Here is a 23,095-nt window from a genome sequence, read left to right on the forward strand (position 1 = left end):
CCCCCGCTGCTTTATTACTCACTCAGCACAGGCGTTCTCTGCATATGTCATTGCTCATTGCTATTGAAATGATTTAAATGCCACACACACACACACACAAAAAGGATCAAAATCTCAAGTGAGGAGTGAGCAACGGGAAAAAACCTGATCACCTAAGCAACAGATCTTGTTTCAAGCCAGTGTGTCTAATTATACCTAACGAGGCAAGGAAGAAACCAAACCCTGTCACAGAGGGAATGATACATTCTCTTTCTTCCGAAGCAAAATGGGTTTGAACGCCTCAAATGATGGGCAAAGCTGAGGAGTTCTGCATTTTTAAACATGCCAGGCAGAGTTATCTGTTAAGCATCAACGTCAGGTTGATCTAAAACAATCCTGGTGTGATAAAGATGAGCAGTTTCCCTCCCTGCAAAGGTTCCAAACCCACCCGGACACTTGGATCTCGGGCAACCTGCTCCAGGTGACCTTGCTTTAGCAGGGGGGGGGACGACTAGATGGTCCCCAGAGGTCATTTCCAACCAAACCATTCTGGTTCCAAAACCAAACGGTTCATGGCTGGCCCAAAAAGCCTTAAAGCTCGATAACAGTCAATAAGAAACGGGCAGTAAGAAGCATTGGAAAGGAATGGCTTTGCTCCCCGTTTCAGCCTCCGGCGAGACGAATGCAGGTGAGACAGGGTGAGATAAAAGGGGACGGAAACGCCTCCCTGCTCCAGTGAAGGAGCCGCCAAGGGCCTCCCCCCGCCCCGTCCCGCCCCGCCCCGCCCGAGGAGCGGCCCGCAGCCCGCCACCCCCTCCTCCCGGCCGGCAGGAGCCGCTGCGGGCGGCGGCGCAGGGCGGCGATGGGCGAGGCGGAGGGCGGCTCGGCGAGCGCTGTGGAGAAGCCGCCGCTGCCCGCGGCCGGGCCCGGGGCCGCCGCGGCGGTCGCTGCCGCTGCGGCTGCTGTTGCGGCCGCCGCGGCGGCGGCAGCTGCCGCCCCGGAGCCCGGCGTGCCGGCGGAGGAAGCGGTGGTGGTGTGGAGCCCTGAAGTGGAGGTTTGCCTTTTCCACGCCATGCTGGGCCACAAGCCTGTAGGTGAGAGCAGGCCGCGGCCGAGCCGCGGTCTCGAGTAGCGGCGGTGGCCGGGGAAGGGAACCGTGCGGCGGGCCAGGCCAGCGGCCTGCCGGGGGAGGGAGCTGTTGGCCCGGCCGCGCTGCGGTGCTGCCCCTAGCGGCCTCTCGGGCTCGAGCCCGCAGCGTCCTCGGCCCCGGGGCTTCTGCCGAGCATGGCGGGACCCGTGGGATAGGAGCCGCCGAACCCGCCTGGCCGCAGGCAGCCCTGCGGAGGCGCAGAGGCAGTCTCCTCGCTCCTTTGTGCCATCGTTTGGCGCTGCCCTATCCATGGGCTGTTTCTCACACAACCGCTAAAAGCTCCGGCTGCTTGGGCATCTGCAGCCCCTCTCCAGTACAGCTCCTCTAGTGTGAGGTGAAATAACAGCCAGGCAAGGCTGCATAGACCACCATGTGTTTCTTTAATAGAGTAACCATTGTGAGTTAGATTTCTGTTGCTTTTATTTACGTATTGTTTTGTTTTGAATGCGTGGCCTAAGTACAACTGTTAGTCATGTTAATTGCATTGAGTTTTTCCCCCCAGGTGTGAATCGCCATTTCCACATGATTTGTATCCGTGATAAATTCAGTCAGAATATTGGACGACAGATTTCTTCCAAAGTGATCTGGGACCATCTGAGCACCATGTATGACATGCAGGCTCTTGTGAGTATAAAGGCTTGATGCATTATTCTTTTTATTAATCGCAGTTCAGTAGTTTTGACAGGCCAAAATCACTGGGCCTGTTGTATCTTTCCTGTTACTAAGAATTTCGTATTGTTCTAGTGAGTTGATGTGTTTTCCATGAATAGAAGTGCATTAAGTAGGAGACAAATCTACAGCGTTTTGGATGGTTTTTTTTCCACGCTGTGTTCTCACTTCATTAAAGTTGCCTAAATGCTAATCCAGTGAACGTTTGCACAGGTACTTAAGTGCCAACAATGTAAGAAATTAACCTGAAATGATCATGCCTCATGATCCTTACTGTCTTAACCTAAGTTATCTTAAATGATTGTGCATCGAGATCTCAAGTAGTTTGACCTTAGTCGTCAGTTTGACGTAGGGAGTTTCCCAGTTGTTTACCGGCTGAAACAGTCTTGTTAAGAACTATTTAGCCACTAATTGCATGTAAAATAGACTTTGATGTTGCACTTCTAAATCTGAGTTGAAGTTTCAACCAAAGTCATTCATGGACATCTTTCTTTTCCTTCTAAGCACGAATCTGAGATCCTTCCCTTCCCTAACATAGAGAAGAATTTTGCTCTTCCTGATGAAATGATTCAAGAAGTGAGAGAAGGTAAGATGTGAGAGCAGTTTCTTCTTCTTGGTTGCTCTAATCTCATTTCAGAACAGGTAGTTTAACAAACCTTCTCCCAAAAAAGAAGGTAGCATGCCAGTCTAAGGCCATTCTTTCAGACTGGCGAGTGAGAAGGTGTAGTAAGGAAGGGGAAGTGTTAAAGAGATACAAGTTTGTCTCATTAATTAATAATCAGTTGACTGAAGGAAAGTGTCACACTGCTTATGCTCTCCATATTTTATCAGCCTGTGTGATTCACTGCTGTAGGAAACAGCTAGCAGGGGAGAGAGAGACCTTTGGTCAGATTCTACACTGTATCTAATCTTTTTAAATGTAATGTGGTTGGGATGCTAATACAGCACAAACAGGTGTTATTTGTGCCATTTAGGTTCATCTCCCTGGTGTGCACAGAATATCCACATGCGTGGCTGATGGCCCTCTGCAAAGTGAAAGACAAAATGTGGTTCTTAGCAAGGTTATTAGTAGTTTGTTGTGGTGCTTTTCCACTTTGTTGAGGTGCCTCAAATGTTGCTTCAGACCACGATTTTTGCTAAAATAAATGACCTGTGCACTTCAATGTGGTTCTTTTCTTAGCAAGATACTTCTTTAAGGAGTAGAAGCTGTGGACCCAACATAACACTTTTTCAATACAATTTGTATGTAATAATATTCATGTGGTAAAATTTTCTTGTATGAATGACGAAGTTAAAGAGCAATTCAGCTAACAAAAATGTATCCCAGGAATATACCTATTGAATAGCTGCAGTTTGGGTAGCTGGAGCAACTTGCTTTTTGGCCATGGACTTGTACATTATGCAGGTATAATCATCCCATCTCACTTTTGGATATTGCTATTTTATTATGGCTTGTAAGTCTTAATTTTTTAAAAGAATTACTGGTTTATAATACCTGATTTTTACGAGGATGTTTCTGCGGTTGTGTTAAAATCTATTGAAAGCAAAACAGTAATGAAAGGTTTAGAGGCATTTGCGTAAGTTCCTGGTGGTTTCATTGCACTGTGAAATCATGTCTCCATGGTTTTGCTTTGAGATTTACCTACTTGAGATTCCTGATCTCTCTCAATTGTGATAAGCTTTTCTGTGTTGGCTAAATTGAAGAGAAGCATGCAGTAGTTTGACAGAGATCTTAGGCTGAGATTAGCTGCATTTTCCAAGTTTAGCTTTGTGTGTGTTACTCATCACCGTTATCCAAGGTAGGAGCTGGGAAGTTCAAACACCTGCCAGAAGACTTGGGATATTTAAGGCTACAGTGGGATGCTTCTTGGTTACTAACTATACTAAACTCTAAACTTTAGACTAAAACTTGAGTATGAAAGCATAATGTACCCAAGACTTTGCAATATGTTTTGCCTGTTGGTGATTTCATTGGAACTTTTTGACATGGGGCATTGTCTTGTACGGTACAGAACTTGTTAGCTCTGTTTCTTGGTCGCAGTGCTGAGGAACCTTTCCTGATGATGGTTGCACTGAAGATCTATTAACATGCTGCACATAACTGAAACTACTAATCCAGGAGTAAGCACATTTTAACGTGTGGGTTTTCAAAATCATCTCACCACTGCCTAACAAACCTTTCTGCAGGGAAAGTAATGATGGAAGAGGAAGTGAAAGAGGAAATAAAAGAAGAGATGGAAACACATGCAGGTCCAGAAGAAGGTAAATTTGTCACTCTCTACTGTGTAATACGAGATTAAAATCCAGCTGTAACTCTTGAGAATTTCATGTCAAAATGTAAATCCCAAATCTGGTGTTCATTGTGATTTGTATTCAGACTTAGCAGATGCTCATGCCAAGAACCGGAGTGACTTAAGAATGCACAGAATAAGCACTTGCCAATATCTGATACTTGAAAGATTTCTTCTTTGCTCCTAATTCTTATGTACAAAGTTGTATAGCTTTGGAGTGTTTTAAGATGTGCTTGGCAGAACCCTGGGAATCTGAAGTAATCCAAGAATCTCTGAAAGAAAAGTTGAGTCTAGTTTTAGTGACCCTAAATACTCTGTATTTGGATCTTTGTACTAATGGGGAGAAGCAGGGCCTATAAATCAGAAAAGGTGGTAAGATTGTGTGCTGAAACAGGAAGGTGGGCAGAATGGGGTGATATTTTATTTGCATTATCTTGCTTCTATCAAATATAAGGCTTATTTTCCTAAGACTTTGCCATCGAACAAAATAAATGTGGACAGTGAGGATTCTTTTTACCTTAATAGACCAAGAGAAGTGTTAACTCTGATTCCATAATATTTATGTCACAGACTAAGTGGTGTTTTGAGACTTGAGTGTAATAAAAGATCTAAAAATGTATTTTTAAAAATATATTAAACTTCACATTGGGTGTTCACTTCTAAAAACCTCTCTATGCTCCCAAATGTAACGACCATTGCTGATTATAAATTTCATAGATTGGTTCTGTAAATGTTCCTATTAAGTATTTTAATTTTAAGTGCTGTTTAATTCCTCTTAATGAATTTCACTTTTAGCCTGTCAAAATACACGCCTGTCTTTAAAGCAAATAATAAAAGCAAGACGTGCCTTTCTTACAGAAGATTTTTTTTCCTTTAAAAATGAAAATAATATTTAAGTGGTGATTAAATATGCTGAGAAATGATTGATTTGAAAAGGTTGATGTAATATATATATATAAAGAAATCTGCTATCACTTCTTGTTTGCCTGTGTGTCTGACTCTGATCTGGAATCATTACTTTGATCCTATTTCAGTTTTTACACCCTCTGGAAGTTTAGGAAAAACAACTGAAAAACCAAGCAGCAAAGAGAAAGAGAAAACTTCATCAGATCCTGGGTCCAAAGAAGGATCTGATAAGAGGAAGCGCAACAGAGTCACTGAGAAGGTCTTAAACGCCAACAGTAACCCTTCCAGCCCAAGTGCTGCCAAGCGACGCAGAACATAGAGCTGGGAGAGAGAGGAAGGATAAACTGGAGCACTCAAAATGAGTAGCAGGACAGTTGCTACCTAAACTTTTTCAGAAAGGAAGAGATACCTGAGCCAGGTATTTGAAGAATCTACACCTCAGTGTTAGATGTGCAAGACTTTGTCTCTCCTGACGTGGCCCTGAGCACTGGCCACTTCCCAGGGTGCTGGTGGGATTCATAGTTTGTATATGTGACAATTCCAGTGGGAACATTTCAGACCAATATCTGTGCTCTGTCTCAGCACAGTTCAGTAAACAAGTGCTCAGTGAACACCGTTCATGAAAAGCTTAGGTTATTTCTGTAAAGTTTGGGTTGTTTTTTCTGCCTTTGGATTGTTGCTGTCTGAATGTTGCAGACCCTCTGTGGGTAATGGCATTTGGGCATTTTACTTCCTACAGACACAGCGTTTGTTTCAAATGCCTGAATTGGTTGGTCCAGTAAAACTGAAGTTCCTTTAAATACAGAAAAATACTGAGTTGAAGTAGTTGGTTTTTTTTTCCCCCTTTCTCCATTTGCTGGAGAAACAGTTGCTTCTTTCACCCTTAGTGATGTAACATCAATCTTTATAAGTTTATATACCTTAAGGGGTGTGTATATATATACACCATAAGGTTAAATAATGCCCATAGACAGAATAATAAGCATCCTGAATAAAATACCCATTTTTTGCATCACTTACATGGTTTTGTGAGGGATCAGCTGAGCTGTGCATGAACCTGGAGATACTGCTCCACCCATTTGTAATCTAGTAGTATAAAAAGTAGGGTTTGTACTTCATTATTTATTTTTTAAAGCAGTTTTAGTTGATGATAATGGAATTGGTGTTCCAAAATGTTCATGTTGTTCTACTTCAGAATCCAACTGACACTGCAAGGCTTATCTTTTATATACTAGAATATTCAGATTTGATGAAGTTACTATTTTTGTGTTGTGAAAAGAGAGACAGCAGTCACCAAACATGTTAAATGGTGAAAGAATTACCTGAAATGTTATTGAATTTTCTTCACCATCTTAACTATCACTTAATAAAAAGAAGATTTACTTCTTAATGTCAGTATTGCCCTCAAGGTGAGGGACTAGGAATTTCTCCTAGTTTTGCTGTTAATTCTAGGCACGTAGCCAAGTTCTTGTCTGCCTTATTTGCTTCACTTGTTTTATACCAAGAATAAATTTAACTCGTTTTTATTTTACTAAATGGTAATTGTTGTGTAACTTGATTCAAATTAGGCCCAAGTTATTTTGAAAGTTATTTAGGTATCCTGTGCCTTCAGTCAAATTGGTCAAAAGTGCCTACTTGTGTGTTTGGAGGGTGTTTTTTAATAACTTGGTCTGAATCTTATGAATTACTGCCCCATTATTTCTAGAAGATAATTTGATAAGAAATCCTGGCCTGATATTCATGTAAGCTTCCAAACCAGAGGATTTTCTCTATGCAGTTGAGAAGGTGAAGTTTTTGTTGCAGTCTTCTGGCAGCTCACCTCTCCCTCCACTGCACACTGGTGAGCTCTGGGTCACAGCTTCCTGTAGTGACCACTCTAACCACTTTTTGTAGCGTGATGCTCACTGATTTGAGTCTGAAATAAACACAAGGTATGAGATACCTTGGATTTAGCACCGTGCTCCAATAACCCCTGCAGAAATGTCCATGAGGTATCTGCCAGCTGAAGAGCTCTGTGGATGTGTTTGTGGCAGAGATGCTACAGGTGTATTCAGAGGTTTTTTTGATGGGTAGAAATTGAACTTTATTAACCTTATGTAAGGAACATTCTGGTTTTTATCTTGATTAAGAAAAGTACATTTTTATTTGGTATTAGTAAACTCCTAGAAGGAGTTACATCACTTACAGGTCTGTCATCAAGGTGAGTGCTGGAAAGTGAATGCCTCTGTTAAGGTTTACTATTTCCTCAAGAATTGAAGTGCTGTTTTGGCATGATCTACTCGACCTTGGCCATCAAATACAGTTTTTGTAGCTTCCAAGTTGCATGGCCTTGGGAGTAGGGTTTTTTTTTTCCCATCCAAGGAATTTTAGTCTTAATTTTTTTACTATACCACTGATTTTTTTTTTTTTTTTTTTTAAATGCCTTGAAGTAGAAATGTGTCAGCATTAGTAGGTACTGGTGAATCTCTGAACACCATCCTCTCAAGCAGCAGGAGGTCATCTGGCATTTTATGGTCAAGCCAGCAAAACAGATTTTCTAGGACTGGTTGTTGCAAAGTTAGATACCTGAAAAATGTAAATACTCCACATGAACCCGTGGGGGGATGCTGTGTTCTGTCCTTTTGGCAAGTCCAGGCTTCTCGAGAAGATTGTTCTTTTTTTTTCCTATAAGAGGAATGTTAACTCACCCTCTGAAGGAGGTTGTTTTTAACGTGTGAAGGTGTTACACGCCTAACTCCCGCTGAATTAGTCCCACTGAAGGAATGAGGACAGCTGCCGTTACTCCGGTGTCTATTTGTGTGGCCTGAGCGAGGGGTGTATAGCCTGTCCAGGACTCCATGCTGCTGCCCAGCCCCAGAATGGATGGGGAAGAAGCGTAATTACGTTTTTATTCCAGGTTTTTCCTCAGGCAGACGCGGCGGAGCGGAGGACCCTGGGCTGGCCTCGGCCCCAGCTACCCGACGAAGGGAGCGGACGGGCGGGCGCAGGGACCGCGCTGCGAGGCAGGCACCAGCCAATGCGGTGCGGCGAGTAGGGTAACGGCCAATGAGGAGCTGCGCCGCAGGAGGGGGGCGGGGCGTGGCGGTGCCTCCCGTCGCCCGTTCCCCCCCTCCCCCCACGTGCTCGGCTTTGTGCGGGGCGGGCGGGCGGCCCCCGCCGCTCCTTTCGCTTTCCCTTTCGCCTCCCGCCCCGCTCCCATGGCGGCCTGGTTCAGTTTCAGGGCTGAGGACGAGACGGAGGACGAGGCGTACTTGTGGCGGTACGACTCTACTTGGGAGGAGGAGGAAGAGGAAGAGAACGAAGAGGAGGATGGCGGCAGTGGCGAAGGCGGCCAGCCGGAGGGAGCGGAGGCGGCGGCCGGGGAGGAGCCGGAGGATGCGGGGGAGCAGCCGATGTCGAGCTGGGTGCGGGGCGCCCAGCAGGCCCAGGTGGGTGTCGGGGCCACGTGAGGGTCTCTGGAGAGGAAGCAGGGTACAGAGCAGGGCCTCCGAGGCGGGACGGGCCCCTTCGCCGCCCCCGGCTCCTGCCCCGCGCCGCTTGACGCGGTTCCTCCGCGGTTACAGAGGCAAGCGGTTAGATGGCGAATGGCTGGAAGGGTGCTGCCAGGGCAACTGCAGCCCCTGAGATCGTCCGGGATACTGATGTACACGTGTGGATCGTCCCAGGCCACTCACTTTGTGTGCAGGCACTGTATTCGGGCTCCATCTCTCTAGCATCCGGATTCACTGGAGTTAGAGCAGCATAAAATACTTACAAGGTTTGTTGTCCTGGCAGCAGTTGCTAGAATATAATTTTGTCCTCATCTCGAAGCAAATCCTCAAGGAGATGAGACCAGCAACCCCTTAAGAAAGGAGCTTTGCAGGTGACGAGGGCAAAGATGTGCTGTGACTTCATTCCCTTAAGTTCCATTAGATTCGCGTTAATGTATTTCTTTCTCCACCATTCCCAGCGGTCTGGATACTCCACTCCCTAAGTACAGGTTCTGTCTTCTGCGTGGTACCTGCCAGCTCCTTGTTTTCTGATGCCCCTTGAATTTGATGTTACGACACGGATGTTCTTCAGCAGCTCCTTCCTTGCCCGCTTATTGTTGCTATCCCTGTACCTTTTGTACTCTTCCATGCCATGGATAAAGAGCCATCCCATAATATCTGCTCACTTTTTAAAAAGGAGCTGTATTATTTTATTTAGAATTTTTTTTTTCCCTAGGGAGTATATTTAAAACAACTCTGGAAAGACAATCAAAGCCCACGGGCGTTTTAAAAGCTGCAGGTACGTCTGCAGTTACAGTGGATGAGTGAGTTAGTGCTGCAAAATGTGAAAGCTTGTGTCTGGTGCCTTAAAAGGATGTTAATTTGAAACAAAAGGGACTTATGGGGCTTATAAAAGATTCCTGCCTTCAACAGACGTCTTTTGGAGCTTGACATAGAGTGTCAGTCAGTCATTTCTTCTACAGCATTGCTTTGGCAAGTGCAAAATTGTACCTCTCTTTTGCAGTACTTTTTGGGTGAGTAGAAATGCACTACAGTCCTTTAACTCCTCCTCTTTCCAGGAAGGAGAAACCAGTCCTTCACTTCAGTTTCGTTTCAGCAACTCCTCCATGTCTTGGACTATAAATAGGCAGATAAAGCTTTCCACTTAATGCATGATTAAAGGAGCTGAATGTTCAGCTTCTTTTTTTCCCCATAAGCATTAAGGTATTAAAATAACCTTCCTTTTAAAAAGATGAAATAAATTCTGTGCAGCAGAGTATTTCAAACACTCAATTCCTATGAAACTGCTCTGTTCTTTGCAAGTGAAATTCAAGCTGAAATGCAGCAGGTGTTCATGCCTGTGCACATCTCTGCATCTTCATGGGGTTTACAGCTGGGAACTTAGCTAAGTGCATGTAAAGCTGTGAAAAGGCACAGGTGTTGCAGGTGGAAGTGCTGCGATGCAGCAGTGCAGAGGCAGGGGTTTACTTTGAAGTGTTTTCCACCGTTTGAGGGCACACTGTCAGTTTGGTAGGTGGCTGGAGTTCTGGGTTTGTTCACAGCTTTTAATGCTTCTGGAACATTCAGAGTGATCTTCCTGAATGTGGTTGTTCAAATTTGTGGGTTTGGGTGGTTTCTTTTTTGTTGTTGTTCTTTGTTTTGATTTGTTTTTCTTAGAGCAACTTCTGGATTGTGACAGCTGTAAAAAACAAGGATCGCTTTTTTTTCAGTCCAGTGAGTGAACGTTCCAAGCTTTGCCTGGCAGAGAAGAATGTTATCTCTGGAATATTGCTCTGCATCTTTAAAGAGGAGTTCTTCCTTCAGTGGCAAATGTGCAGTGACCTCTGTCTGACAGTGCCTGAACCATTTTAAAGGGCAGTGAGAATGATTACAACAAAAAGAACCAGAAAATCTTCTGTTTAGCCATTTATGCCTTTACAACCTGCCAAAGGCAGTTTCCAAGATTAGTTCCCAGTTCTGCTTATGTTCCACTAATTCTCCTTCTTCTCCCCTCAGCCTAGATGCTATACTTTGTGGCTGAAGCTGCTAAGGTTTTTTTTCAATACTGAGGTTAGAATTTTTTTTTATTACTGTTATTTTCACTCCACACTTTCAAAACCATCCTAAAGCTCTTTGCCTTTGTTGTCTTTGCCTTTCACTTGTGTCTCTGCAAATACTTCATATCTGTAGTTTGAAATTCCTGCTCTTTTGCATTTTGTTGCTTCTAGCTTCTAAGACCCAGTGTTGATAATCTTGGAGCTAAAAAAGCTACTTCTTAATGCATGGGGTTCATGTTCTGCTCTTCAGAGCCATGTTTTATTTAATAATGAAGCTTATAATTCTGCCTTCTAACTCTTCATCAACAAGAGGTTTTGATTGCTATTCCTGGATTCTGTCCTTGTTCTCATTCCTGTGCCTTGTTCACGATCCGCTTCATCCCTTTTGGCTGCAGCTGAGTTTCAGTTTTCAGCCAAATATTGTTTGTATTAGCTTTGTTCTGTGCTTTCCTCATGCTCTTTGCACAGCAATGCTCTTTATGACTGATGAGTTGCAGGTTTGAGGAGAAACCCATTTAAGCTGCCTGTCAGTGTTGTAAGAGATAAGGGGGGTTGATGAATGCATGCAAATTTTAGCCTTGCAGTTCAGTTTGTCTTCCTAACCTGCAAAGAAAGGCAAGGTTATGTGTCTGCCTGGCAGAATCAAGTTTATTATAGAGACCCAAGACCAGCACCTGCTTGGAGGGAGGGCTGAGTTTTATTGTCTGCTTTCCCATCTTGTTCTTTCCAGTGCTGTGCTCCAGAATGCCTTTCTCTTGGATCAAGCTTCTTTCTAGGCAAGCCTTAACCACTCTTCACCATGGCATCACACCTGTCTCTGTGTTTATGCTTAGTCTTCAGCAAACCAGTTCTTTATCCGAATGGGAGCCAGTCTGCTGCTAGTCTGTCCCAGCTGACTGTGTTATTTTAGAACTTTAAGTGTACAGAATATCTGGAGATTGATTCTTCTGTAGCTGGGAACAAAAATGTCACTAATTCCACATGTATCAGCATTTCATCCTTGAAGTTCAGAAATTGCAGTCAAAAGCACTGATGAACTTCAAAGTGCTAAATCCCATCTTGAAGAGAAGGAAATTATTGTTCTGTTCTGGCTGAACATGTTTTTTAGTCTTGTATTTTCAGCCACTTGTTGTTTTTTTCCCTTAATGTCTGATGTGTTTATAGTTGTGTGGTGCATTCCTGGGTAGATTCTGGGGATGAACACCAGTGCTTGGATTTCTAATCCTGTATGGGCTGTGGGAAGCTCTGTCACCTATTTTGGTCTCTGTTATCATGTATCAAAGGGAAATGTGTTGCAATGTAGACAGACATTATTTTAGGTCATCACGAGTTATTACATTAAAACAAAACCCAAACAACTTGGGCTTTATTTAATTCCTGTCAGCAGAGTATGAGGCAATCACAGTGTGTGAATGCAGGCTTTAAAATGCAGTTTAAAACACTCTGCATTGCTGACCTCCTTCTGTGGGTAAAGGTTTGATCTCCCAAATCTCAGAGGCCCAGCATGGTGGGGGGGATGGAAAGGACCCCATGAGCATCATCCAGTCCAACCCCCCTGCTAAAGCAGCATCACCCACAGCCGATTGCTCAAGATCAGGATGTCCAGGCAGGTTTGGAATCTCCAGAAAAGGAGACTCTACAACTTCTCTTGGAAGCCTGGGACTCCAGCACCCTCACAGGAAAGAAATTCTTCCTTGTCTTTAGGTGGAACTTCCTGGGTTCCAGTTTGTGCCTGTTGACCCTTGTCTTGTTGCTGGGTACCGCTGAAAAGAGTCTGGCCCCATCCTCTTGACCCTGCCGTTTCAATATTGATCAGCTTTGAGAAGATCCCCTCTCAGGCTGCTCTTCTCCAGTCCTAGCAGCCCCAGGTCTTTCAGCCTTTCCTCCTCACAGTTGCTGCAGTCCCCTCAGCATCTTCTTAGCCTCTGTTGGACTGAGCATACGTCATAAATTTTAAGGATTAAAACCAAATGGATGACTTCATTACAACAAGGTGTTAGGAAATCTAATCAAGTTCCTGCCTTAATAATGAATGAGCTCTCCAGAAGGTGATTTTGGGTGTTTTTTTCATTTTCCTCTGTGCAAATGATGTTAAGGGGTATGAAATGAAGTTGAAAATATATCCTGGGAGAGTGTTTGCTGCCTTTTCTTTTAAGTTTCTTTAAGATGCTTATTTTGCCAGAGCCTGCACATCATCTCCCTGTTTCACACAGACCTTGCTTATGCTGTGAGCTTCCACTGAATGCTCTTAACTCTGCACTGTGCTCTGCATAAGGGGGGTCCCTTGATTCATGAGCAGCCTTCACTTTGGTTCTACCTTTACAGAGCACTTTTAAGTGCTTTCATGGCTTGGGACAAGATAGTTCAGCACTCAGCAAGATTAAACCTGACTCTGTGGCTTGTGAAGTGTAACAAAATCTCTTCTCATTGGAATAACCCACTGTAGAAAACAGAAAAGAGAATTTGTATAATTCAGTTAAAATGCTTTTTAAATGAAGGCATACTTGCAGCTTTTATTTCCCTGGAGTTCAGAGGAAGAAATGAAGCTGTTCCTTGTGCTTTCTGTCCAGATACTCCATTTGGAATGAATTTAGTGCATTTGTATAACGAGGAGAACCTGACACCTACTTGTCAGGTGGACATGGCACCACAGTTTTTTTTCTCTATAACAATTTGAATTATGAATACAATAAAGTGGATTCAGCTGTAACTAGATAAATCTGTCACTTGGCAACTAATATGTGAGTCACTGCTGTGGATATTCTCATTTTCTATATAGTTTATTAGTGAAGTTTGGTTTCAGAATGTTTCACCTTGGTGCCTTTTATTCATAGGAGCAAAGATCAAATTCATCACTGCTGTTCCAGAGAGGTTTGCAGGTAGGTTTGACACATAGTTAGAAATAAGTCATAATGAAGATGAAGATTGGAACAGAAAACCAATAAAATAAATACCTAATGTGCCCATGTGGCTGAGGCTGAGGGAGCTGGGGTTGTTCAGCCTGGAGAAGAGATGGCTCTAGGGAGACTTATTAGCAACCTTTCAGTAGCTAAGAGGGCTTCAGGAAGGTTGCACGGGGACTGTTTACAAAGGCCTGCAGTGACAGGATGAGGGGCAATGGTTTGAAGTTAAGAGAAGAGCAGATTTAGATTGGGTATTAAGAACAAGTTCTGCACCATGAGAGTGCTGGAGCACTGCAAGAGATTGCCCAGGGAGGTAGGTGAGGCCCCGTCCCTGAATGTGTTGAAGGTTAAGCTTGGCAAGGCACTGAGCAACCTGCTCTAGTGGAGGATATCCCTGCTTGACTGCAGGGGAGTTGGGCTGGATGGATCCCTTCCAACTCAAACTATTCAATGATTCTATGATTATAGTCCACTGTCTAGATCAGCACAGTGCTAAATCAGCGAGGCTGCTCTTATGCATGAAGCAAAGATAAAGATAACTTACTTCAGCAATGTCTACAGGGAATGAAAATCTTGAATTTAGGAGATAGTTCTGCACCTTAAAGTCTGCTCTTTTAAAATCTATTCTCTGTCTTGACTGGGATATATAATGACTCAGAGACAGGACTTACTTTGTCATGATTTAAAACCTTTATGTTGAGGAAGAAAAGGACTTTTTACTATTTGGGATTTCCAGCTGGTTCTGACCATTCCTGTAGGAAAAGCCAGCTGGGATGCATAAAATGTAAAGACTTCAGTAAGACTAGAAAGAAAACCAAATATTTCATTTAAAGGAGGGGATGCAAACTTCTGTTAGTCCAAACTTATCTTCAGGAATGCAGAAAAACAATTGCAGTAACAAGTGGGCTGGTTTTGGGGGTGCTGGGAGGCAATAGGTAGGGGATCATGTGTGAGAGGTGCTGAATTCAGTCAGTGGATTGGGGTTTTGTTTGCAGCAGGCAACTTTATTGTGGATCTCTGATCTGTCTCTTTTCTCTAGTTCTCAAGCAGGCGCAACTGGAATGCAGCAAAAGACCTGCAGAGATACAGGCATCATTACCCGGTACTGACTACATGAGAGTGAACATTCCCTTGAGGCTTTCCTCACAGCATGCTAAGCTTGGGAACACACATTCTAGATCTGTGGGCACCCTTTTGTCTTTACATTGGCAGGCTCAGAACCTGTAAAGGTTTCGTTTGTGTGAGAAGGAAGGGCTGGTGTGCATGTGTGGGTGCATGGGAAACAAGCTGTTACTTCCCAAGAGGTGTTTCAAGGATTTAGCTGGAAACATACAGGGAGCTGTGAGTGGAAAGCAGGGAGAAGCTTTGAAGTGAATAGTGCCTTTTAAAAGATTTCTGCTTGCTGACTTCTTCTTCTCATCTCCAGGGGTTGATAGAATCAGAAAACGAGGAGGAGGAGGAGATGTGGAACTTAAGCTTCTACAAAAACGAGATTCGTTTTTTGCCCCATGGTGAGTAGCTGCAGCTGGTTGAGTTAAGAATCACTTGATCCATGGGGGACAATGCCCAGAAAATCCTGCCAAGCAGAACCCCTCACACCAACAACCCCAAGGCAAATAAAGACACCAAGAATTTCCATTTTAAAATGTCCTTATTTCTGCTGCTTGTTTCTTAGTTTTTCTCTGTGGTGGTAGACAACTAAGGTGTTTTTCCCAGCTTACAAAGATGATTGGAATTGTAGAGTTGTTTTAGCAGCAAAAGACCTTTCAGGTCATGAAGTCCAACCCTTCTCTAGCCCTATCAAATCTGGTGCTAAACCATGCCTCTCAGCACCACATCTTTGCATCTTTTAAATACCTTCAGAGATGGGAGATTCAACCACCTCCCTAGGGAGCTTATTCCAGTGTTTGAGAACCCTTTCAGGGAAGAAGTTTTTCTTGATAGCCAATCTAAACATCCCCTGGGGCAATCTGTGTCTATTTTCTGTCATGTTACTAGGGATACCAGACCAGTGCCCACTTGGCTGCAAGACCTCAGCCTTGGGTTGTTCAGTTAGAGGAGCTAATGCCTTTATGTGAACCCCTGGCTCTGGATAATGAGCTGCCTTAGGTGACACCCTAACTCGAATTTGATGTCATTTCTTCTTGCCTGACTTTTCTCTCTTCAGGTTTGCATATTGACACTCTGCTTGAATCTTGGTGGAACAACTATGAAGTTCTGGAGGATAACCATTCTTACATACAGTGGTAAACTCCCTGCATGTGTAGAGTCAGTCAGGATTGGAAGGGATCACAAAGATCATCTAGTTCCAAACCTGCTGCCATAAGCAGGGACACCCTACCCGAGATCAGGCTGCCCACAGCCTCAGCCAGCCTGGCCTTAAACACCTCCAGGCATGGGGCCTCAACCACCTCCCTGGGCAACCCATTCCAGGCTCTCACCACTTCCATGCTGAACAACTCCCTCCTCATGTCCAGGCTGAACCTATCCACCTCCAGTATCACTCCATTACCCCCAGTCCTGTCACTCCCTGATAGCCTAAGAAGTCCCTCCCCAGATTTTTTGTAGGCCCCCTTCAGGTACTTGAAGGCCACAAAAAGGTCACCTGGGAGCCTTCTCCAGCCTGCACAGCCCCAGCTCTTTCAGTCTGTCCTCAGAGCAGAGCTGCTGCAGTCCTCTGAGCATCCTCGTGGCCCTCCTTTGGACATGCTCCAGCATCTCCACATCCCTCTTGTTATAGTGGCTCCAGCACTGGATGCAGTACTCCAGGTGGGGTCTCAGCAGAGCAGAGTAGAGGGGGAGAATCCCCTCCCTGGCCCTGCTGGCCACACTTCTGCTGCTGCTGCCCAGGCTCTGCTTGGCTTTCTGGGCTTCAAGTGCACACTGCTGGCTCATGTTGAGCTTCTCGACCACCAGCAACCCCAAGTTCCTCTCCTTATGTGCTGCTCTCCAGCATATAATGTCTGCCTTTAGTTGTGCCTCACTTGGTAGTTTGTGGTCCTGAATTCAGCTTCCCAAAAACTCCCAGACTTACTCTGAAGTAAAACCTGTATCCACTTTATTTTTGAATTCTACTCTTCTGGTATAGAAATCCTGGAGACACAAATTTCCAGTGCAGCTGTGGCAGCAGATTTCAGCCACACTTGATCTTACAGCATAACTGCAGAACAAAGTATTAGGGTAACCAGAGAGATCCAGATAAGCAAAGGATCCTTGTTGTAGGCAATGCTTTCATGGGAGGGATTTGGCATATAGTAACTTACTTCTGTGTCAGTTCTCTAAGATCACAGATTTTGGAATCTTTCTTTTTTTCCAGTTTTTTCAAAATGGGTGCTCTGGGTAGGATGTTGTCTTTGCTCATCTGGCCTGAAAATGTCTTTCCCTTCAAGGTTATTCCCTTTACGTGAGCACGGGATGAACTGGCGTGCCAAACCACTCACCTGGAAAGAAATCCAGGTATTGAAAGCTTCTGCCTTGGGTTTTGGGGGCTTCTCAAGTATGTTTATTTTCCTAGTGCCTTATACTTGAGGTGTAGGGTTTGTTATATTGCTTCCTTGAGACCTGACTCTGAATGGAGCTCACTCAAACACTGTTGAGGGTTTGTCTGGCCTGTGTAGCTACACCAGCAAATTGAAAGTTACACAGAATGGTTTGGGTTGGAAGGGACCTTGAAAATCCTCTAGTTCCAAACCCTCTGCTGTGGGCAGGGACACCTTCCACCAGACCACATTGTTCAAAGCCTCATCTAGCCTGGCCTTGAATACCTCCAGGGAGGGGGCATCTACAACCTCCCTGACCAGTCTGTTCCAGTGTCTCACTACCATCACTGGAAAGAATTTCTTCCTACTGTCTAGTCTAAAACTCTCTTCTTCAAGCTTCAGTCCATTCCCTTTCACCATATTACTACAAGCCCTTGTAAAAAGTCCCTCCCCAGCTCTTCTGTAGGTCCCTTCAGGTATTGCAAAGCTGCTATAAGGTCTCCCCAGAGCTGCCTTTTCTCCAGGCTGATCAGCCCTAACTCTCACAGCTTACCAAGCCTTGATTGTTCCTTGGGTGCCCCTTGAAACGGTGCAGGTAACTGGGGAGTTGCACATTGTGGTTATTGGTCTGTCTTGTTTCCAGGCCTTTAAGAAGTCCAAGGAAGTTATGCAGAGGTTTGTCCGTGCTTACCAGCTCATGCTGAAGTTTTATGGGATCACTTTGGTCAATGAGGAAACTGGAGAGCTGAAGAGAGCAGAGAATTGGGCTGAACGATTTCAGAACTTGAATCGGTGAGTTGCTGTTTACACTGCTGGTCACTTAACTACAGCCAGGGGCTTCTCCCAGGAGAAATAAAAATCACAACCAAGAGAATCCTCAGCCCTTGAGGAGTGGAAGCTTTCATTGATTAAAAAAAAAAAATGAGCTAGCTCTGAAGTATTTTTAGCTTGGCTCAGCCTCTGAGTGTAGGTCATCACACTCTATGTGACTTTAAGTGACAAGTATAATCAGCAAACCAGTTGAGACTGCTTTTCTTTTGTATCCAGTGCAGGTGTTATTCGTGTTGGTCTCCTTAGATAGGAAGCACAGGACTGGGAGATGCTGAGATTTGCTGTAGCAGAGATGGTGTTTAAAACTCTGTTTGAAGCAGGAATCACTGAAATTTTTTCACTGGTAGCCAAATTGCCTTTGTAGCAGTCTGTGGAATTACAAATTCTGGGGGAGGTCTAGGCTTGGATGTTAGGAGGAAGTTCTTCAGAGAGAGTGATTTGCCCATTGGAATGGGCTGCCCAGGGAGGTGGTGGAGTCGCCATCCCTGGAGGTGTTCAAGCAAAGCCTGGATGAGGCACTTAGTGCCATGGTCTGGTTGACAGGCTAGGGCTGGGTACTAGGTTGGACTGGATGAGCCTAGAGGTATCTTCCATCCTGGTTGATTCTATGATTGTATGTGGAAGGAATCTGAGTCTCATGCCCTGTCACCTGGGGCATCATTTCAGAGCTCCAAGCATGCTGCAAGGGTTCACAGATAAATGAGCTGTTGCCATCCACACCCAGATGTCACCAGGTTAGAATGGAAGGAGAAATCCTCAACACAACCAATGACAGTGTCCTTCAGTAAGAGGTTCTGCATCTTTCAAGCACATGCCTGCATTTGCTTTGTGGCTCCATCCCTGCAGACTCTGTTAGATGGAAGATATAAGGAAGTTCTTCCCAGAGAGAGTGACTGGCATGGGAATGGGCTGCCCAGGGAGGTGGTGGAGTTGCCATCTCTGGAGGTGTTGAAGCAAAGACTGGATGAGGCACTTAGTGCCATGGTCTGGTTGATTGGACAGGACTGGGTGCTAGGTTGGACTAGATGATCTCGGAAGTCTCTTCCAACCTGGTTGATTCTATGAAATAGGAGTGTTGCATTAGGCTTCCTTAATGGTTTATAAAGCTGCCTCAACGTGGGTAAAAGGCTTTGAGTCCTTGGCTGAGAAGAGCTCTACAGACTGATGGTAATGTTCTTATTGCAGACCTTACTACAGAGCTAGTGATGACCCTTCATATCCTAGTACCCCAGAGATAGTAACAAGGACTCTGCAAGGACCAGGCATACTCATAAAAGACAAAACAACTTGAAGCCTATCAGACATAAAAGTAAATCTGTGTCTGGCTTAAGCCTCTAAGTCAAGAACATCTGGCAGCATCCTCACATGCCTTTCTGCAGGGTCACTGTCAGGGACAGGATATTGGGCTGCTTGGACTTAACAACCACCATACTGGGGCAGTCATCTGCTGCTAGGTGATGCAGAAAGCCAGAACCTTTTCAAGCAGTTGAGAAGCCCAAGAAGGCCAAGGAAGATGCTGCTGAAGGCAGACAGCAGCTGTAGGTGCTTTAAATGTAAGCCTGCTTATACTCACAGAAAGTTTGACAACGCAGATGGAAGAGATGACAGGCAGTAATGCATTACTGCAGAGGTCTGCAGTGACTTGTAAGGCTTTCACTTCCCTTATCTGTTTCATTCAGGTTCAGCCACAACAACTTGCGGATCACTCGCATCCTGAAGTGCCTGGGGGAGATGGGATATGAACACTATCAAGTGCACTTGGTAAAGTTTTTCCTAACAGAAACTCTTGTGAAGGAGACATTACCAAATGTCAAGAAAAGTGCCTTGGATTATTTCCTGTTCACCATCAGAAACAAAAAGAAGAGGAGAGAACTGGTGCACTATGCTTGGCAACACTTCAAACCTCGAAGCAGCTTCGTGTGGGGGCCGCATGACAAGCTCTTCAAGTACAGACCCCGCTCTGCCAAGTCACAGCTGCACCAAAAGGCTGAAGATAAACAGGAAACTCCTGGTAAAAAATCTGATAGTTCTGTGGGAGAGGATCAGAGCCAGGCCCTAGAGAAGGAACACAAAGCTGGAGATGCTGCAGATTTGCAGCCTGAAGTGAATAATGATGATGTAAAAGACAAGATAAGTGAATGTGCTTTGAAGGGAGGAGATGATGAAGAAAAGAAAGAGACTGCACTTACGCAGCAGGAAGAGAAGGGTTCAAACAGCGAGGGAGGAGATGAAGAAGAGAAGAAAGAGGCTTCACTTACCCAGCGGGAGGAGAAGGATTTAAGCAGTGATGCTGAAGAAACGCAAGGTACAGCTGAGAATGATTGTACGAAGGAGAGCAAGAAGAGAAAGCTGGATGCGAATGTGACAGATGCTAAAAGGAATGGAGCACTGAAAAGCCCTGACATTGAAAACATTTCCCGTAACCTAGGAGAATGTGCAATCCATGCAGAAATCCCTTCCTCAGCTCTGCTCTCAGAAGGAGAGCAGGACCAGACCATGCTGAAAGACAATGATGCAAGCACCAAAGAGTCGTCGGCAGCGGAGATCGCTGATGCTGCTGTGAAACGCAGGAAAGTTGATGAAAAACCATCCAAAGGCAAAGTATTCAACTTGGCCATAAACCTTAACATGGGGGCCTCTGCCTCCACTGCCAAGCTAAACCCATCTGCTGCAAACACCGAGGCTGAAAATGAAAATGTCAGGGAGGAAAAACCAACTGCAAAAGTGGCAAGTGAGAAGGGGAGTGGTGACGCAAATAGTGCGGCTGAAATCCCCCTGGGTGGTTCTGAGCTCCCTGAGACTGATTTGTCTTCTTCAATAAGTGAGGGCTTGGAGTCGAGTGGACATAAAGTCACAGAAAAGGGTGATCAGCACCACTGTAATAGCACACTGCTGGAAACCAAAAGTGAGGTAGATGCTGTAGAACAACCTAAGGCTGAAAATGCAAGTGAAACAGGGCAAGTGGAAGTCGCAGGCAAGAAACAAGTTCTAGAGAGTCTTGAGCAAAGCATGGCATCCACTTGTCCTGAAGAAGATGGTGCTGGGCTTGCAACACAAAGTCCTGACAGCTCTGAGCATGCAGCAGAACCTTCTGAAGAGCAGGCTGCAGCAGAATGAATCCAGCACGGCAAGCATTGGAGCGAGCAGAGATGACATTGCCCTACCTGCCAGGAGCCAGCTGTGCCAATTGGGGTAGCAGAAGTGCACAGGAGAATAAACTTCTTATTCTTTGGTCTGATCCAGGCTAGCTCCTACCTGACTTTCTTCCACAGGTTTCTAGTCATGTGTAGTAACTTCAGCCCCTGGTTACCCTAAGGAGGAAACTCATCTTCATGGACAGGCCGTACCCTGTTGCTCTTTTTTTTAGTGATGTTCAGGACTACCTTGGAGCAGTGGGGATTTTTGCACTTTGATTTTGGTATATCCCTTCTTAAATAGAGGAGGAAAATGGATCTGTTTTCTTGTTTGAACTAGTCCAGTGTTTATTAAATACATGATTTTTAATACAAGGGTGACCTAATTTGCCAGGCCTTTCTGTCACCATTTAAGTTCTGTAGATCATTTTGAATGACTATACCTTCCTGGGAGATCTCTTCCTGGCAAAGTTGCTGTTTACCTGAAAGATGCTGTTTGCTAGGGTGCAAAATGCTGAGTAATTTGTTCTCTTTATCCCCCACAGAAGTTCCTCTGTTGTACTTGTTAGAGTTGTTAAGAACACGAATTTCTAAGAGAAAAACCTCCAGACTTCACAGAAAGCTGTTCAGAGCTCTTCTCCCTCAGGCTCTTGCACCACTTTCAGACCTTTGATAGTCATCCACAGATACTCTTGCTCAAGGACCTACCTTCCTCAACCCTCCAAACAGAGCAAGTATTTGTTTGCCACTGCCTCTTTTCTGATTTGCTGCTCATTTTCAGTGGCCTTTAGGGCCACCTTTCTCCAAGCCTACTGCATGAAGTTAGACATGTCAGATTTATCCCACTTCCTAGTTAGGGCAGGATTGTTTTACCATTAAACATCAGAGTGTCAGACAGTGAGGGCATGTTCGAGTGCAGCACGTCTGGAAGCCACTGGGCTTTGTGGGGCAGTTAATTGAAACTTTAATTGGAGGAGGTATGCTTGTCTGGTTCACTTATTTATAACCCTCAAGAATTTACTTTGAGATCTTGCCAACTCTTTGCCTGCCTTAATGTTCCTGACCTCCCTGTCAGCTCTTCTGCCTGACTTGCACACAGTTTTCAGCCAAATCTGGAGGAGCATTAAACAATTCAGCATTTTTTTGCTCCTAGAGATTTACAACAGAGGACCTGTTTCATGAAGCAGTGGAAACTGCTTTCAAGAGCCAGAAGGTCTGAACTTGGCCTGTTTGCACAGCTTGTTTGGTTTGGTTTTGGGGGTTTTTAGGTGCTGTTTGGTTTGTGTAGGAGGTGGAGCTGCTGCAGTAGCTATGCACTGCTCATGTTGTCCCTCTCTGCTACAACTCTGAGGGAAATTCCTCTTTCAAGGAATTTGATCAGTGATTTGCCTTCCCCTTAGGTCCTGGTCCAGTGTGCCACGTACATGTGTGGGAGTAAAAGGTCTGCAAGTTTAACACCTATCCCTTCATGCTCACACACGTGCTGGAGAGAGGTGTTTAATGCTCTTAAAATACTTGAGTTTGGTTCTTTACTTTGGGATTTAATGATTTTTTCCTCTCTTGTGAACAAATGGGAGTCAAATTGCCAACAAGGATACATATAACTACAGATATAAATACTTGAAGGTGTGGAGTGCAAAATCTTTCCTAAAAGGTTCACAAGAAAATTGTTAATCATGGCTTTTTTTGTACAGATTTACAGTAATTCTTTCTTCCTTTTTAATTTAATGGAGCTTTCATTATAGATATGTGCTCAGTTGGGGCATAGCTCATAACTCTTAACTATGGTGATGTGTGATGTGGTTTTGTGTTTAATGGGATTTCACTGTGAGCCCTGGTCTGGAGTTACCTGGACCAAACTGTTGCCACATCATGGTCAGGTTTAGAGTTTTGGCTGTAGGTGTTTGCAGTGAATTCACAGGATGTTTTCCAGCACTCAAAGCTGTATCACTGTTAGATTAATGTCACCTATTAAAGCATGACTTTGATGCACACCAGTTTCCACATATGCTTTTTATTGTTGGGGGGCTGAACATAGCCATATATCTGTCCCCATCACCCCTACACCCTGTAGCCATCTGCTCTTGCTTGGGCACCTCTAACAAGTGGGTGCATGTTCCCAAGCTCAGCTCTAAAGCAGAGGTCTGCTGGGTTCACTATGAGATACACTGGGTGCTTGTTGCATGTGGAGATGATGCTCAGCCTTCTTCCACCTCTGTAAGATGT

The 23,095-nt window shown here is 44.7% G+C and overlaps 2 protein-coding genes across 5 annotated transcripts; both read left to right on the top strand.

The window, feature by feature from the left end:
* The first annotated feature begins 793 nt into the window (after window positions 1-793).
* Window positions 794-6,531, top strand: MRGBP (MRG domain binding protein). 2 transcript variants are annotated; one of them, XM_064167588.1, is made up of 6 exons: window positions 798-893; window positions 954-1,073; window positions 1,632-1,753; window positions 2,303-2,384; window positions 3,986-4,060; window positions 5,124-6,531. In XM_064167588.1, the coding sequence occupies exons 1-6, from the start codon at window positions 842-844 to the stop codon at window positions 5,312-5,314; spliced, it is 642 nt and encodes a 213-aa protein (XP_064023658.1). In that variant the 5' UTR covers window positions 798-841; the 3' UTR covers window positions 5,315-6,531. The 2 variants fall into 2 exon arrangements, with proteins under 2 accessions (XP_064023657.1, XP_064023658.1); XM_064167587.1 differs by having other exon boundaries at window positions 794-1,073.
* Window positions 6,532-8,089: 1,558 nt separating this feature from the next.
* OGFR (opioid growth factor receptor) lies at window positions 8,090-22,861 on the top strand. Of its 3 annotated transcripts, XM_064167461.1 has the most exons (9): window positions 8,090-8,423; window positions 10,482-10,535; window positions 13,357-13,401; window positions 14,465-14,527; window positions 14,852-14,936; window positions 15,593-15,671; window positions 16,815-16,881; window positions 17,548-17,696; window positions 19,415-22,861. In XM_064167461.1, exons 1-9 carry the CDS (start codon window positions 8,193-8,195, stop codon window positions 20,850-20,852), a joined length of 2,211 nt encoding a protein of 736 aa, XP_064023531.1. In that variant the 5' UTR covers window positions 8,090-8,192; the 3' UTR covers window positions 20,853-22,861. The 3 variants fall into 3 exon arrangements, with proteins under 3 accessions (XP_064023531.1, XP_064023532.1, XP_064023533.1); XM_064167462.1 differs by lacking the exon at window positions 10,482-10,535 and having other exon boundaries at window positions 8,091-8,423; XM_064167463.1 differs by lacking the exons at window positions 10,482-10,535; window positions 13,357-13,401; window positions 14,465-14,527 and having other exon boundaries at window positions 8,091-8,423.
* Window positions 22,862-23,095: the final 234 nt, after the last annotated feature.

Source organism: Pogoniulus pusillus, chromosome 29 (assembly GCF_015220805.1).
Source record: "Pogoniulus pusillus isolate bPogPus1 chromosome 29, bPogPus1.pri, whole genome shotgun sequence".
Taxonomy (NCBI): domain Eukaryota; kingdom Metazoa; phylum Chordata; class Aves; order Piciformes; family Lybiidae; genus Pogoniulus; species Pogoniulus pusillus.